The 17,023-nt window shown below is 39.7% G+C and overlaps 1 protein-coding gene across 1 annotated transcript in view; it reads left to right on the top strand.

The window, feature by feature from the left end:
- The first annotated feature begins 2,274 nt into the window (after nt 1-2,274).
- Nucleotides 2,275-17,023, top strand: part of CNTNAP2 (contactin associated protein-like 2) — a 909,256-nt gene continuing 894,507 nt past the window's right edge. Inside the window, exons 1-2 of the mRNA XM_010843889.1 lie at nt 2,275-2,624; nt 6,148-6,254. Of these exons, the coding sequence (XP_010842191.1) occupies nt 2,275-2,624; nt 6,148-6,254 (457 nt within the window). The remainder of the gene's footprint in view (nt 2,625-6,147; nt 6,255-17,023) is intronic.

Here is a 17,023-nt window from a genome sequence, read left to right as displayed (position 1 = left end):
ATTAAAATCTAATTAGAGTGAGAATAAAAGTACTAAAATATTTTTGAGATCAATATTGAAGGTAATGCAGAAGAAAACCCTACCATGATAGTGGAAATAGCTCTGAGAGCCAGGAGTATTAAAAATAACACTTAAGAAACCAAAGTTTCAAAATGAATTTCTTGTCTTGATAAACAGAAGTAAAATTGGGAACTGAGATGAACAGAAAAAATCATAAATTCAGAAGCTCATTTATGCTAAGGTAGCAATTTATAAATCACTTTAATTTTCCAATAGTTCACATAATACTCCATAAGTAACCTGAATTTTTTTTTCCCTAAAGTTTAGAATGTGGCAAATGTAATGTCCAGGTATAAAATCTGTGCAATCTGAAAGCAGGTTAAGTACCTTGGTACTGGCCTCTTTGCAAGCATGAAACAGCTGGAGAACCTCGGCTGACTCTGAGTTTAAAAGCAGGGAGCTTCATTTTAAGGTGGAATGAAACTGCCTTTGTAGTCAGTGATGACTTCCTATAAATTACCTGAGGTCTATAGTCAGATTCTGAAATGACTAAACCTACTAACTAAGATTAGGAGATTATTATGTTGTCACTCAGAATGCATCATATAAAAAATTGTAGGAGAGCCTACACAAAGAGTACAATCTCAGGATAAATGGCAACATAGATCAAATGTGCCCTTTCCACACGCTGTCTTCTCTCTGTTCCCTGTTCTTGGGCCGTTTCTTTTCCTGGTGTCCTCCTTCTTTGAGATCCTACTGTGGCAAACTGGAAATCCCTGGAAGCTTGTGATTAAAGCCAGGATCTCTGACCAGCTGCATGAATTGTAAGGATAATGCAAAATTTTTATCTTAATTTTATTTAAAACTATTTTATGAGCAGGAGGCATAGATAGACATTTCTCTAAAGAAAAAACAGGTGTCCAACAAGAGAAGATGCTCAACAGTAGCACCTTAAATATGACACCAGTGCACTTGTCTATGAAACAGGAACACAGTCACCAACAGAGAGAACACACTCGTGATCGCCAAGGGGAAAGGAGGTGGGGAGGGTGGATCAGGAGTTTGGGATTAGCAGATGCTACTCATATATACAAAGGATACACAACAAGTTCTTACTGTATAGCACAGGGAAATATATCCAATATCCTATGATACATCATAATGGAAAATAATATAAAAAAAGAATATATAAATATGTATGTATGTACGGATGTGAGAGTTGGATCATAAAGAAGGCTGAGTGCTGAAGAGTTGATGCTTTCAAGCTGTGATGTTGGAGAAGACTCATGAGAGTCCCCTGGACTGCAAGGAGATCAAACCAGTCAATCCTAAAGGAAATCAACCCTGAATGTTCATTGGAAGGACTGATGCTGAAGCTGAAGCTCCAGTACTTTGGCCACCTGATGCAAAGAGCTGACTCATTGGAAAAGACCCTGATGCTGGGAAAGATTGAAGGCAGGAGGAGAAGGGGATGACAGAGGATGAGATAGTTAGATGGCATCATCGACTCAATCGACGTGAGTCTGAGCAAACTCCAGGAGATAGTGAAGGACAGGGAGGACTGGCATGCTAATCTATGGGGTCACAAAGAGTCACACACAACTGAGTGACTGAATGACAACAATAATTGAATCACTTTGCCATAGTGTAGAGATTAATACAGCATTGTAAATGAAGTATATTTCAATAAAATAAATTTTGAAGAATAAATACAGCTATTTTAACTTTTAAATATTGTAGAGAAGAAAATAGTGAAGTGAAAGTTAAAGTGAAGTCGGTCAGTCGTGTCCGACTCTTCGCGACCCCATGGACTGGAGCCTACTTTGTAGAGAAGAAAATAACACACCTTCAAAATGCTTTGAAGGCTACCAATGCACTCACTTATGCTGTCAGATTAGCATTTTTTTAATTTGAAGTAAAATTTATTCTACCATCCCTGTTTAAATAGTGTCCATGGACTACAAAGTGAGCTGCTACAGACACATCTGGTATGATTTTCAGTTTCTTTTATTTATGAACACCAATTTTCTCAATGCTTTACAGTTAAAATCAAGCATAGGAATAAAAGAGATACTCGGGGTAAACTACACTGCACCTGTCATCCATAACCCTGGATAGAGTTCTTGCATCCATCCAGCCACTCTGTTCATATTGATTGACTTTATATTGAGTGTGTGTTATATATTTGAACTTCCAAAATATAGCTTGTGGGTTCTGAAGCATTTTGGAAAGAATTGCCACAATTGAAAGGAGAATTCTGCCTGAAAGACTCTGATGCCAGGTGTACAAGATGAAGCACAAGCGTGGTGTTGTGGAGTGGGTGACCTGATCCCCGAGTCCAAGAAGATCCTGACGTCTGCCCTCAAAAGGCAGGGCCATGCCGGCCGAGGAGCGGCAGCCAAGCCAGAGGAGGCCGAGCAGCCGGATCCTGCCCAGCCTGTGGCCCTCATCCTATCTTTCAAGTGCTATGTCTTGGCCATCCATGAGCACGTGGTCCTGTCTCCCTTAGTGCCTGCCAGCCACCGCAGGCCTGGCCAGACCACTGGGCCAGATGTTCATCTATCTTGCAAGCCCCAGGGTGGTCTCTGTCCCCCTACGCCTGCACCTCCAGTCAGAGCCCTTGTGTAGGAAGGATCGGGGTCTCTCAGACTGCCCGGTTGGCAGCCCAGTGCTTGCCAGCTGCAAATAACCTCAGGACAGAGTTAACTGAATGCCGCCTCTTCTCCTGGAGCCCCTTGATCACAGCGAGTTGACACCTGTCAGCTTCTCCCCTGTATGTTCCTCATCCTGGTCAAGTAGCTCTCAAGTTGGGGCAGCAAAGTCATTTTGATTCATTTTTGATGTGAACCAAACTTTCAAGTTAGGACATGCTCTGAAACAAATTATACATTTCCTGTGACCTACTAAAATAATTAGTTCACCAGAGCAAGAGTCTGGATTTAAGACTATAATCGTAGATAGGAATAATCAATATCACTTGTAGTAAAAGAGATGTTTTCTCTGAAATTATTTCAGTTCTTTGGTGTAAATTCCTAACACTGAGTTCATCCATCCCTTCAGCCTGTCAATAGGCATGTACTGAATGGACTACACACCTTGTCATGCTAAGAAACAAAAGATCTGAATCCCTCACTGAAGAGTCTCACACTTTAGAAGAGACTGATGCTCAAACAATAATAACTAAACAATGTGATAATGGTATATTGTGCCAGTGTGTGTATGCACATTGTCGCTTCAGTTGTGTTCTACTCTTTGCGACCCTATGGACTGTAGCCTGTCAGTTTGCTCTGCCCATGAGATTCTCTAGGCGAGAGTACTGGCATGGGTTGCCATGCCCTCCTCCAGATCTTCCCAACCCAGGGATGAAACCTAGGTCTCTTGAGTCTACCTGTATTGGCAGGTGAATTCTTTACCACTAGTGACCACCTGTGAAGCCCAGTGGTATGCTGGACATAAATAGATGGTTCCATAAGAGGGTGAGAGAAGACATAAATAATTAGGAACGGGGAAGCTAGGTTAATTCATATTTTGTTTTGCTTAGTAACTGGTCCTAACATTTTTTTTAATATAGTGATAAAATATTATGGTTTGAAATATATTATATTTGAATCAGCTTGATATAGAAATAAAACATTTATCACCATTAAGAATTAAAATGCTAGTAATCAACATAAGGGTCATGTCAATTTAAAAATATAAATTTTAAGAAACATTAGTAATATTAAACTTTTATTTGAATAAAAGATCTCTTTTAAAGAAATTCTTAATACTGAACTTTAGAAATATTCAGTTAATCTCACTTGACCATTACATGGTTCTTGTGTGTGTGTGAGTGCACACCAATCTTTTTATTTGAATCATTTTGACGTAGATTTTCTCATTTGTATGTTATTTAGAGCACATTTAGATTCCAACAAGGTTTTCCTTTGAGACACAGTACACTCTGTACTACTTCCCCCTGAATTAATTGATATAATGAGCTGATGTAAATTACTTTCACTATTAGCCTGAGTTATTATTAAACATAACAAATTAGAAGGTAAACATACCATACAAAGGCATTTAAGTACTGAAATCCCAAATTAAGCATCAAAGATGATTTTTAGCTTTATGTAATGTTGGGGTGTCTGTATCCTTGCTTCCTCCCATGGTCTGGAGAATCAGGACTATTGTATATGAATGCCTTCGGCTGAGGTCTGTGCCTGCGCACCTGTAGAGGGAATTTGCTATGTCAATATACCTGAACAACCCCAGAGCACCCACCCACTGATCATGGTTCTGCCTCCTCCTTGCTGCTTTCTTGAGTCCTCTGCTGGGAACAGTTTTCAACATTTTAATTATAAAAAATGCAAGTCCTCTTTTAAGGCACAAGTGAAATGCTGTAAACTTTATTAGACCCTTTATTTATATTTTACCCATAACTACTCTAGTCTCCACATTGCTGTAACATTTCATATGCTTTGATGACTCACCAAATTCATCTTGGTATTGCATTTTGCATCAATCTTATCTCCCACCTCCATGTAAGTTATAGGGTCTTTGGAGAAGACACACCTTTGGAGCCTGAGTAACACCCAGTTCAAATTCAGATGGAATATAAGTGCCTATTAAATGTAGAGTGAATTTTCCATCCCACCTCATGAAAGTCCATCATTATCCTCTTCCGATGCTGTATTTTCCCTTCATGATGTTCTTCCTCTTGTGTTCTTCTCTTACAGTCCGTCTATTCACTGAGGCTCCACTAGAAGCATTGTGAGCTAGATCCCTCATGGGAAATTCCACAGTGCATTTCTAGTCCCCACCTCATGGCACTTTTTATTTCCACCTCCTATGATGATTTTTGTGGATACAATGTTTTACTTTTCGAGGCTTTAGCTCTTGAAAGGCAGCAGATGGAATCTGATTTATCTTGTTTCCCACAGTGCTCGATAATTATTTGTTGCCTGATGAAAGATTTGTAAAGAGTTAGAGAGGAACAGCATTTCATGCCAAATTGGGCTATGCCCTGCTAGGGTAGTTTTAGGCATGGCTGACGGTAAATTAAGAACAGGGAATGGAGAATAGTATCTCTGAGGTCAGTCCTGTTCTATTTTGCAGCAAGACACTACCAGGCTTTTATGATTATTGATGTTTGAAGGGTGTTTCTCTGTCAATCAACCTGTGACCCACTATTATGGGTTCTGCCTTTTTAATATGGGTGGACTTTTCTGCTTTAGATAGTTTCCTATTCAAATCTAGACATTTTTTTGAATGCTAATACATAACAAGAAAGTAATTTGTGCTATTGAAACAGTTTTCCAGAGCTGATTCCAACTTAACTATGTCTAGGATACAGGCAAAGTATAAAATTGTGCCCTGCAAGTTGTGGTTTAGATATTCCTAGCTTCTGCTTGTTGGCCCTCTATTTCTTGCTTATTAAGTACCTACTTTATGAACGTTATCTCCTAACCTCAAAACTATTTATCAGGTAGGTATAATTACTTCATTTTTCAAATGAGAATAGTGAAGCTTAGAAAGGTTACATTACATTATCACAATTGGCCATCAAGGAAACACAAAAACAAAGATTTGAATACAAACCTGTACTTTTCCCCTGTATTATACTTGCTACCTTGTTATGTATGTGGTTTTTCTTAGCCAGAAGGGCATAAGAGAAGGGGTAAGGAAGACTTAGAAATCTTTTCTTATAAGGCTAGTATATTCTATTTCTTATGAGCATTTCAGAGACTCAAATTGCTGTTAAAAAACAAAAGCCTTTCTCACTTGGTACTATTGGCTTTGATAAAAGATAGTGCAGAAAACAAGATGGCTAATGTTTTGTCTCTCACTGGGAGGAAATTTAACTAGTGTCTTTGTGCAAAAGAAAATAGAATGAATCTGTGATATGTAAATGAACCTTTCAACTGTTTGTTAATTTCTACTGTTTACTCAAAAATGGGAAACACCATGCCTGTGATACATCATCTTTTGTGTGTTTGGCACCTTCCATCATGAATCATATTAATCTGCTTAAACTAACAAGGATTAATTGCCTTGTTAAGGCAACCTGGCATTGAAATGATATATGGCCCAGACAGCTTGGAATTTGGCCACTCATAAATCTCATTTGCTTGTTGGTTTATTTCTGTTTGTCTCTTTCTCTGACAGATGTGTGCCCAATCACTGTGAGCATGGTGGGAAGTGCTCTCAAACATGGGACAGCTTCAAATGCACTTGCGATGAGACTGGATACAGTGGGGCCACCTGCCACAACTGTGAGTGCCAATTCATCTCACTTTAAACGTGTGTGATTGCGTGACAATCCCAGGTCTGCAGCTACGATGTTAAGCCCAACAACCTGAATAATCCACATAGTAAATCACTTGATTCTGAAGCACCCAGATTTTATTGTTGCTTTTCTAGAATAGTATTCAGGTCGTCAAAATATATTCTGTCAAGCCTAACGACTCAAAAAGAAGTACCAGTGTTTCCGATGTTCTGTAAACACACAGTTGAGATGGGAATGCTGATCTTGTATGTGCCTCTAAGTGTCTAAGCAGTGTCTTTTCTGCATAGATTGTTTGGAAAATTGTGCTATTGTGATGTCTCTGACTGGATTCTCATTTATCAATTCATCAGAGAGGCAGACAGAATGTAATTTGAACATTTAGTTTCTGGACAGTAGTGTCTCCTGCTCTTTTATGATTGTTTGGCCACACTTTTTAGATCATAAAAATGAGCTGGAAAGTGGAACAAAGTCGATTGGAGTTGCATATGTAAAGTAAAAGCACAAGACTATAATTTTTTTAAATATCAAAAACTAAAAAGTAGCATGTGAAAATGACTTTTAAAACACAATGTGCCTTGTTTTACATAATAGCTTTACCCTGAAAAGTTAAATAATTTTTTTTTTAATTTTTGCAGTTAAAATATTAAGGTAAATATTAACTTTATAATTGTAATGTTAATTTTCCAATAATGCATAGCTGCTTGCCAAGTATTTTGAAGACAGATTTGCCATAAAACATACGTGAAAGGTCATCTGTTATGTAGTGTGTGTGTGTGTGTGTCTGTGTGTGTGTGCATGTGTGTTAGAGGGAGTGAGGAAGGAGATTGAGTTGTCTTCAATCTTTTCTCCATATGAAACCTAATATCTAAGTCCTCTAATTACAGAGAATGCTTTCTCTTCATTTCACTTTTAGAAAACAATAACAAGCAAAACTTTTACTATCACCAGAGTTCTGGTGACAGTAAAAATGCAAAAGTGTTCTCTGATCCTCTTCATATCATTATTTGTAGTAATGTTCAGTTCAGTTCAGTCACTCAGTAGTAATATACAATCAGACATTGTGTTTAGTGTGTATTATAATACCTCAACTAAGAAAAAATATCTGTAATTTATTTTACTGCACTTATTATTTTATGTGGATATTTAAAAAGAAGAGACAAAAAAGAACCCTTAGAAAAATTAACATTAATAGGAAGATATACAAGACAAGTAAAACAGACACTTAGTAGATTCATTACCTATAAGGGATTTATGTATAGGTATGTAAAATATTTCAACGAATAAAGAACAAAAATGATTGACATTAAAATTCATTGGAATAAAGGACTTATAACTAATAATATACCCTTTCAGTCACATCAAAATGTTAACTTTCAGCCTATGACATTTGTTGTATATCTGATGATGAATTAAAAAATTTTGATGAAACTGAGTACTTTCACTCCACCCGTAGACTGTGTACAATGTGTTATATGTGCTATAAATACCACCTTTAACTGCTGCAACCTTGTTTCTTAAAAATGGAAATTCTAACTAAAGAAAATTGCTGGTGGTTCCAAGTGCTTCCTATCTCAGTGACCACTTTGCTGTTAAATGTAAAAGCAAATAACTTTCTATAGCTGCTTATTTCATTGAATACACAGTACAGACATTTAAAAACGTTAATTTTTAAATAAAATTTAGATATATGACAGTGGTTAAATAGTTGAGATTTTTTTTTTTTTTTTAATGAATGACTTACAAATCTTAGAAATGTCCTAAGAGCATTTAGTTTGGCACCCATGGGAAGTTATAAATGTAAAAAGGCAGGGAATTCCCAGGAGTTGAATGGGTTTGATCCCCCATCAGGAAGCTAAGATGCTCTGCTTGCCAGGCAGTGCAGCCCAGAAATAAAATGTGGGCAATGAATTCTAAAATGTAAGCAGAAACACCTGTAAAGCTTCCTGTTCCCTGTAAATTTAGTATTGATGTTATGAAATGAGCACAGTCCTCTGCCCTCCCTCTCCTGCTTCCATCTGTGGCTGTTGTTTCCTCTGCCTTGCTCACCCTACACTTGGACACCTTCTCACCAGACACTGAGCCCCCTTGTTCAGGCTTGCTGTATAGCAGTGTATCTATACGGCACATGGATTTTATATCCATACAGTATATCCATACAGCACATGGATCTTACCCACTACAAGTCTTTAATTTCTTCAGCCATCCCTACCCCTAGAAAGTTCTCACAGATCATCTTGTCCCATGCTCATCTATATCAGTACCCTCAGACCTCTCTCTCATCTCTTTTTCAAGTCCCAAGCCTCCTGTCGCTTAGACTGTCCTGAGAAAACCAAACATTTCAATAAGCAGTGCAGTTTAGACCTCTGAAATCGGTGCTTCTCGTTCAGATGAACTCAGGGCTCTACCAAAATAAAAAAAATAATATAAATAAAAAAGGGAATTATTTCTTCCCTGCTGCTCATTCTACTCACCGCTTATTTAATTTTTATATCTACGAAACGTAGAATCATTCATTTTTAACAATGAAAGCCTGATCGCTTGTTGTCTTCCCCAAATAAGGTGAAAATGTTGAAACTCATGTGTTTGCATAAACAGAGGCTAGAAGACCATCCTGCATAATTCAAGAAAGGACAGATTGGATACAATTTTGTTATGAAAAATATATCTTGTAGCTTATAGTGTGGTGCATGCTGCCAAATAAGCTAAAAGACTTGTTATACCTCTTGGTTACTCCCATGAACTAGTTAAAAATTGGGAGGGTCTGGCGCCACACAAAATACTGTGAAAATTATAAGATATTATAAGATAAGATATAAGATATTATAAGATATAAGATACGCCCTTCAGCTTGATACAGAATGAATAATTTGTAATTCTTACATTGTCGATGGCCACCCTGGCTTCTAATGATGGCTGTGAGGTTGCCATGCTGGGTGCCTTCACAGGAAGTCGTTTCACTTCTCTTGGACATTCTTAGTCCTTCTGTCAACTAAATGGCTCCTGAGGTCTCTCACAATTCTGTGAGTCAAAGACCTGAGATTTCCAGGTGTTGATTCTGTGGTTTTGAACTCTCTTAGCCTTATTAAACATCATCTGGTGAAAGACCTTTTGAAGAGGATCTGTGGCTGCCTGTGTATGGCTGAGCCCCTTCACTCTTCACCTGAAACCATCACAACATTGCTAGCAGACCACACCCCAGTACAAAACAAAACGTTAAAACAAAAAAAGAGAAGAAAAGGAGCTATGGACATTTTTAAATAGTACTGGTTTGAAAAGGTAAAGAATAGCTAACGAAAGTCTGAAGTTTAGTAAATGTATTTAGGAGGGCTTCACAGACATTACAGTTAGGTTACCATTTAACACATTTTCTACCCTGACCAAAGCTGGGCTTGGGATGAGAAAGCTCTTTCTTGGGTGACCCCTGGTTGCCAGGTGGCTGAAGTCCAAGATAAAGCCTCAAAAGCCTTATTTGACAAATCACACCGTCTGAGTTTGAACTTGGATCAACTTACTTGTGACCATGAGCACTAAAACCCTCTGAGCTTCAGTTTTCTTTTTTGTGAATTGAGATTAATAGCACCAGCATCTCATTAGGCCATCGTGAGATGGAATGAGATAATTTGTGGAGAACACTGAGAAGGGCCATAGCGTATGTTGTTGTTTAGTCACTAAGTCATGTCCACTCTGTGACCCCATGGACTGTCTCCCACCAGGCTCCTCTGTCCATGGGATTCTCTGGAGTGGGGTTCCATTTCCTTCTCCAGGGGATCTTTCCAACCCAGGAATCAAATCTGGATCTCCTGCATTGGCAGGTGGATTCTTTACCACTGAGCCACCAGGGAAGCCCTTTAGCACATGTTAGCACTCAATAAATTATTGCCATTTCACCCCCTTGGAACAATCATCCCTTTGCTCTGAATTTCTATGCTAATAATTGTCACACAATCTGTCACATAATTTCTTGCTGCTATTCATTTTTTGCTATTGTTTCCATGGCAGATTTGGGCTTGCAGTGAATGATTAGTTTCCTTTTTTTTTTTTTTTTCAGAAGAATTGAATGACATTAAAGGTTATTTGGTATGTCCTAGACCTGTATCTGTTTATTTGTTGCTTATACATGGAGGAATTAATTTTCAAATAAATTCTATATGGGGCTCAGAGGATTGTCATTTACAAACCACTCCCTGGAGGAGTCAGGGTGTCATAATTTGAGTGAGGAAATCTCAGAGGGAAAGCCACAGATGGCAAGAAGGAGAGAATTTTTTTTTTCTTGTCCCCAAACTAAAGAGGCTATTTTATGACAAAATGCAGATACATTGTTGCAGTTTTATGAGTGCTAAGTCACTCCAGTCGGGTCCAGCTCTTTGCAACCTATGGACTGTAGCCCGCCAGGCTCCTGTCCATGGGATTCTCCAGGCAAGAATACTGGAGTGGGTTGCCATGCCCTCCTCCAGGGATCTTCCTGACCCAGGGATCGAACGCAACTCTCATATGTCTCCTGCACTGGCAGGCGTGCTCTTTACGACTGGTGTCACCTCCTATGCAGGCATTCCTTTCTCAGTAAATCTCTAAGCACTAAGTGGTAGCATATCAAATCATAAAATCATGATGCAAAGAGCAGACTGATCATATTATATATTGAGAGTTTATTTGCTTCTGTTGACTTATTCCTCTTTTACTCCCTCAAAAGTATGTGAATTTGTCTTTATTTTGAGCAAAACTTCATGATTATATTTACAATCTTTTTCTGTTTGTGATGCAAGACAGATTGTCCTTTTCAGTCTCCAAGCTTACGTTCTGATATATCAAATGCTTTTTATGATCTAATTATCATCCCATTTTTCACATGTGTTCTTTACACTTCATATTTATGGGTCTAGTTTGCATAAATTAATTCAGAAACCTATTCCTTATCTCAAGGCTTAGCAGATAATTTTTCTCATGCTGCTGAAGTTTCAGTCATTCTTACATACACAACTAATCCCCTATAGGAAACTGCCCTAAAAACTCCCAGGGTATCCTCAATAATATGAAAACTTGGGACTATTTTCACAAGTACAAGAGGATATTTGACAAATACAGGCAATGTTTCGGGGTGGAACTCTGCAAGAATTGCTACATATCAGACCTTCATTCTGAGAGGAAATATTTTTCCAGATATCTTTTTATTAAAGGGAAGACTTCCACCTTGCCCAGATGGATAGACATGCCTGTTTCCAGAGGAGGCAAACTAGAAGGTCTATGGAGATCGCGTCCAATTCTGAAATTGTGTGATTTCTGAATTCTGATATACTAAGAACAGGTACTGGTGTTGCCACAGAAATGCAAAAGTAAATTTTTCAGTAGCCAATTTTAGAAGGAAAACTGAACGTTATAAGAAAACTATTCTAGGACTTCCCTGGTGGTGCAGGGGATAAGAATCCACCTGCCAGTGGAGGGGACACGGGTTCCCTAGTCCAGGAAGATTCCAGATGCCTCGGAGCAACTAAGCTTGTGTGTCACAACTACTGAGTCCCGTGCACTCTAGGGTCTGTGCTCTACAACAGGAGAAGCCCCTGCGATAAGACGCCCACCCACTGCAGCAAAGAGTAGCCCTTGCTCACTGGAACTAGAGGAAGCCCGAGCACAGCAATAAAGACTCAGTGTAGCTCCCCCGGGAAAACAAATAAACAAATAAATAAAATAAATTAATTTTTTAAAGTAAACTATTCTACATGCTGTATTCTGGAGCTCTGACTCTGGGTCTATAAATTTGTAAACCATAAATTATACTGCACCTTATTACTGCACACATAAAAAGTAAAGTGGTTTTCAGTAGCTCACATCATGTTATTTATAATCCATTATGTCCGTAAGTAGCTTAATTCAAAGTGTAACTTTTTAAAAAGAAATTGTCCCTACCTGCTAAAAGTCACACGAACCTAGGGCATAAGATCCTAGACTTGTTGGCACAAGGATATTTGAACCCACCATCCATTTGGAACTACCACAAATTTAGACACCAATGAAGACAATTTGGAATTTGAATTTTGCTACCAAAAAAAAAAAAAAAGCCTGGCAGTCATTGGGCGGATTGATGGCCTTGTGGAACTGGAATCCATCCTTCAGCAGTAAGTTCTGTTGGCTTACAAGGCAGAGTGAGAAAGTTTGTCTAAAGCTCAACATTCAGAAAACTAAGATCATGGCATCTGGTCCCATCACTTCATGGCAAATAGATGGGGAAACAGTGGCTGAGTTTATTTTTCTGGGCTCCAAAATCACTGCAGGTGGTGATTGCAGCCATGAAATTAAAAGACGCTTACTCCTTGGAAGGAAAGTTATGACCAACCTAGACAGCATATTCAAAAGCAGAGACATTACTTTACCAACAAAGGTCTGTCTAGTCAAGGGTATGGTTTTTTAGTGGTCATGTATGGATGTGAGAGTTGGACTATAAAGAAAGCTGAGCGCTGAAGAATTGATGCTTTTGAACTGTGGTGTTGGAGAAGACTTGAGAGTCCCTTGGACTGCAAGGAGACCCAACCAGTCCATCCTAAAGGAGATCAGTCCTGAGTGTTCATTGGAAGGACTGATGTTGAAGCTGAAACTCCAATGCTTTGGCTGCCTCATGCGAAGAGCTGACTTATTGGAAAAGACCCTGATGCTGGGAGGGATTGGGGGCAGGAGGAGAAGGGGACGACAGAGGATGAGATGGCTGGATGGCATCACCAACTCAATGGCCATGAGTTTGAGTGGACTCCGGGAGTTGGTGATGGACAAGGAGGCCTGGCATGCTGCAGTTCATGGGGTCACAAAGAGTCGGACATGATTGGGTGACTGAACTGAACTGAACTCAGTATGACTGTCTTTAACCTGGATTGTGGGCCATACTTTTCCTCCCTGTCTCCCTGCTGGTGCCACTGGCTTCCTTTCAGTTTTCCATATGTGCCTTGTATCCTTGCACTATTCCTGCTCCCCTCCCACTACCACAACCGCAGGTCTTTTGCACTTCCTCTCTCTGCTTTGCTTGGTATATTCCTAGTCATCTTTGAGATCTCACTTCAGTAGTCACCTTCTTGGGGAAGCTTTCCATGAAACTGTAATTAGGCCACATCCTCTTATTTGAAGGACATATCTCTTCCTCTTACTATTAGTGATGGCTGTGGTTTTGCATTTATTATTTGTGATTCTTTAATAATGTCTGTCTTCTCCATTGGGCTTATACTACCTGAGAAAAGGTAGTGCCAGGTTCTGTCCACGATTTTATTCTTAGAGCCCAGCCAGCCTATAATATGTGCTCAGTATTTTAAGGTTAACCAACTATTTTTGAGGCTGTCCAAATAAGTTATTTGTAATGGGCATTAATGATTTTTGTAAAATGCCAATTATATCCAAATATTGTGCACATTTAACAAACACCAGATTTTAAGCTGTAAAAAAATGTGCTCAATGAATGTGCACTGAATCCAAGAGTAAATAAGTGGCAGAGAACACAAGAAGCATCAAGAGCTTTTTAAAATCAATGTCTTTTATCCAAGTTTATGAGGCTTGTAAAGCTATGAAGAGAAAGTAAAGCAAAAGGGAAAAGAAAAAAAAAAAACAGAGAAAGGAGCATAGAGAATAAAAGATGCACTAATTAAAAGCAGGGGATTTCCCTTGTAGATCACGTGGTATAGAATCTGTCTGAAATTCAGAAGATCTGAGTTCAATTCCTGGATTGGGAAGATCCCCTGGAGAAGGAAATAGCAACCCACTCCAGTATTCTTGCCTGGAGAATTCCATGGACAGAGGAGCCTGCTACCCTTTCACTTTGGTTAAGGAGGCCCCTAGACCCTGTGGAGGCGTGGGTCAGCAGTGACCTTCCATGGGGACAGGGGCTCTGGCTGCAGCAGACCTGGGAGGCCCAGCACGTGGCATAAGTCCTCTTGGAGGATGTCACCATTAGTGCCGCTATAGAGCTGCCAAGCAGACAACCCACAAACTGAGAACAATTAGACCAAAGAAGATCTCACACTGTTGCACAAGTTCTAGGGCCCACAACAGATTTCCCAACCTGGGGATCTGGCCAAAGGACTGAGAACCAACCCCCAGGGAAACAGACTTTTGGAGGGCACAACAAGACCTTGTGTGTACCGTGACCCAGGAGAAAGGAACAGTGACAGGAGACTGAGCCAGACTTGCCTGTGAGCGTCCGGGAGTCTCGGGCAGAGGTGAGGGTCAACAGTGGCCTGCCCCGGGGTCAGGGGCACTGACTACAGCAGTCCTGGGAGTTGCAGCATGGTGGCATAAGTCCTTTTGAAGGAGGTCACTATTATCACCATTATCCCTACCATAGTTTGACTTCAGGCCAAACTAGAGGGAGGAAACACAGCCTCACCCATCAGAAGAAAATTTGATTACAGACTTACTGAGCATGGCCCTGCCTAGCAGACCAGAGCAAGACCCAGTTGACCCACAGCCAGTCTCTCCCATCAGGAAGCTTGTACAAGCCTCTTATTCTCACCCATCAGAGGGCAGACAGAATGAAAACCACAATCACAGAAAACTAACCAAACCGATCACTTGGATCACAACCTCGTCTAACTCAATGAAACTATGAGCCATGCCTTGTAGGGCCATTCAAGATGGACAGGTCATGGCGGAGAGTTCGGACAAAACATGGTCCGCTGGAAAAGGGAATGGCAAACCAGTTCAGTAGTCTTACAGTGAGAGCCCCGTGAACAGTATGAAACGGCAAAGAGATATGATACTGAATAATGAACTCCCCAAGTTGGTAGGTGCCCAATATGCTATTGGAGAAGAGTGGAGAAATAGCTCCAGAAGGAATGAAGACGCTGAGCCAAAGCAAAAGCAGTACCAAGTTGTGGATGTGTCTGGTGGTGAAAGTAAAGTCTAATGCTATAAAGAACAATATTGCATAGGAACCTGGAATGTTAGGTCCCTGAATCAAGGTAAATTGGAAGTGGTCAAACTGGAGATGGCAAGAGTGAACACTGACGTCTTAGGAATCAGTGAACTAAAATGGACTGGAATGGGTGAATTTAACTCAGAGGACCATTATATCTACTACTGTGCATAGAATCCCTTAGAAGAAATAGAGTAGCCCTCATAGTCAATAAAAGGGTCAGAAATGCATTAGTTGGGTGCAATCTCAAAAACAACAGAATGATCTCTATTCATTTCCAAGGCAAATCATTCAGTATCACAGTAATCCAAGTCTATGTGCCAAGCACTAATGCCGAAGAAGCAGAAGTTGAATGGTTCTATGATGACCTACAAGACCTTCTAGAACTAACACCCAAAAAAGATGTCCTTTTCATTATAGGGGACTGCAATGCAAAAGTAGGAAGTCAAAAGATACCTGGAGTAATAGGCAAGGTTAGCCTTGGAGTACAAAATGAAGCAGGACAAAGCCTAACAGAGTTTTGCCAAGAGAACACTGGTCATAGCAAACACCCTCTTCCAAAACACAAGAGAAGACTGTACACATGGAGATCACCAGATGGCCAACATCAAAATCAGATTGATTATATTCTTTGCAACCAAAGATGGAGAAGCTCTATACAGTCAGCAAAAACAAGACAAGACTGGGAGCTGACTGTGGCTCAGATCATGAACTCCTTATTGCCAAATTCAGACTTAAATTGAAGAAAGTGGGGAAAACCACTGAACCATTCAGGTATAACCTAAATCAAACCTCTTATGATTATGCAGTGGAAGTGACAAATAGATTCAAGGGATTATATCTGATAGAGTGCCTGAAGAACTATGGACGTAGGTTCATGACATTGTACAAGAGGCAGTAATCAAAACCATCCCAAGAAAAATAATTCAAAGAGGCAAAATGTTTGTCTGAGGAGACCTTACAAATAGCTGAGAAAAGAAGAGAAGCAAAAGACAAAGGAGAAAAGGAAAGATATATCTGAATGCAGAGTTCCAAAGAATAGCAAGGAGAGATAAGAAAGCCTTCCAAAGGGACCAATGCAATAAATAGAGGAAAACAATAGAATGGGAAAGACTAGAGATCACTTTAAGAAAATTACAGATACCAAGGGAATATTTCATGCAAAGATGGGCACAATAAAGGACAGAAGTGGTATGGACCTAACAGAAGCAGAAGATATTAAGAAGAGATGACAAGAATACACAGAAGAACTGTACAAAAAAGATCTTCATGACCCAGATAAGCACAATGGTGTGATCACTCACCTAAAGCCAGACATCTTAGAGTGGGAAGTCAAGTGGGCCTTAGAAAGCATCACTATGAACAAAGCTAGTGGGGGTGATGGAATTCCAGTTGAGCTATTCCAAATCCTGAAAGGTGATGCTGTGAAAGTGCTGCACTCAATACACCAGCAAATTTGGAAAACTCAGCAGTGGCCACAGGACTGGAAAAGGTCCGTTTTCATTCCAATCCCAAAGAAAGGCAATGCCAAAGAATGTTCAAACTACTGCACAATTGCACTTACATGTTAGCAAAGTAATGCTCAAAATTCTCCAAGCCAGGCTTCAACAGTACATTGAACCAAGAACTTCCAGATGTTCAAGCTGGATTATAAAAGGCAGAAGAACCAGAGATCAAATTGCCAACATCCATTGGATTGTTAAAAAAAAAAAGAGAATTCCATAAAAAACATGTATTTCTGCTTTATTGACTATGCTATCGCCTTTGACTGTGTGGATCACACAAACTGTAGAAAATTCTTAAAGAGATGGGAATACCAGACCACTTTACCTGGCTCCTGAGAAATCTGTATGCAGGTCGAGAAGCAACAG

Source organism: Bison bison, unplaced genomic scaffold, assembly GCF_000754665.1.
Source record: "Bison bison bison isolate TAMUID 2011002044 unplaced genomic scaffold, Bison_UMD1.0 scf7180017864191, whole genome shotgun sequence".
Taxonomy (NCBI): Eukaryota; Metazoa; Chordata; class Mammalia; order Artiodactyla; family Bovidae; genus Bison; species Bison bison.
The sequence above is the reverse complement of the archived record's forward strand: the minus strand, read 5'-3'. Positions and strand labels throughout refer to the sequence as shown.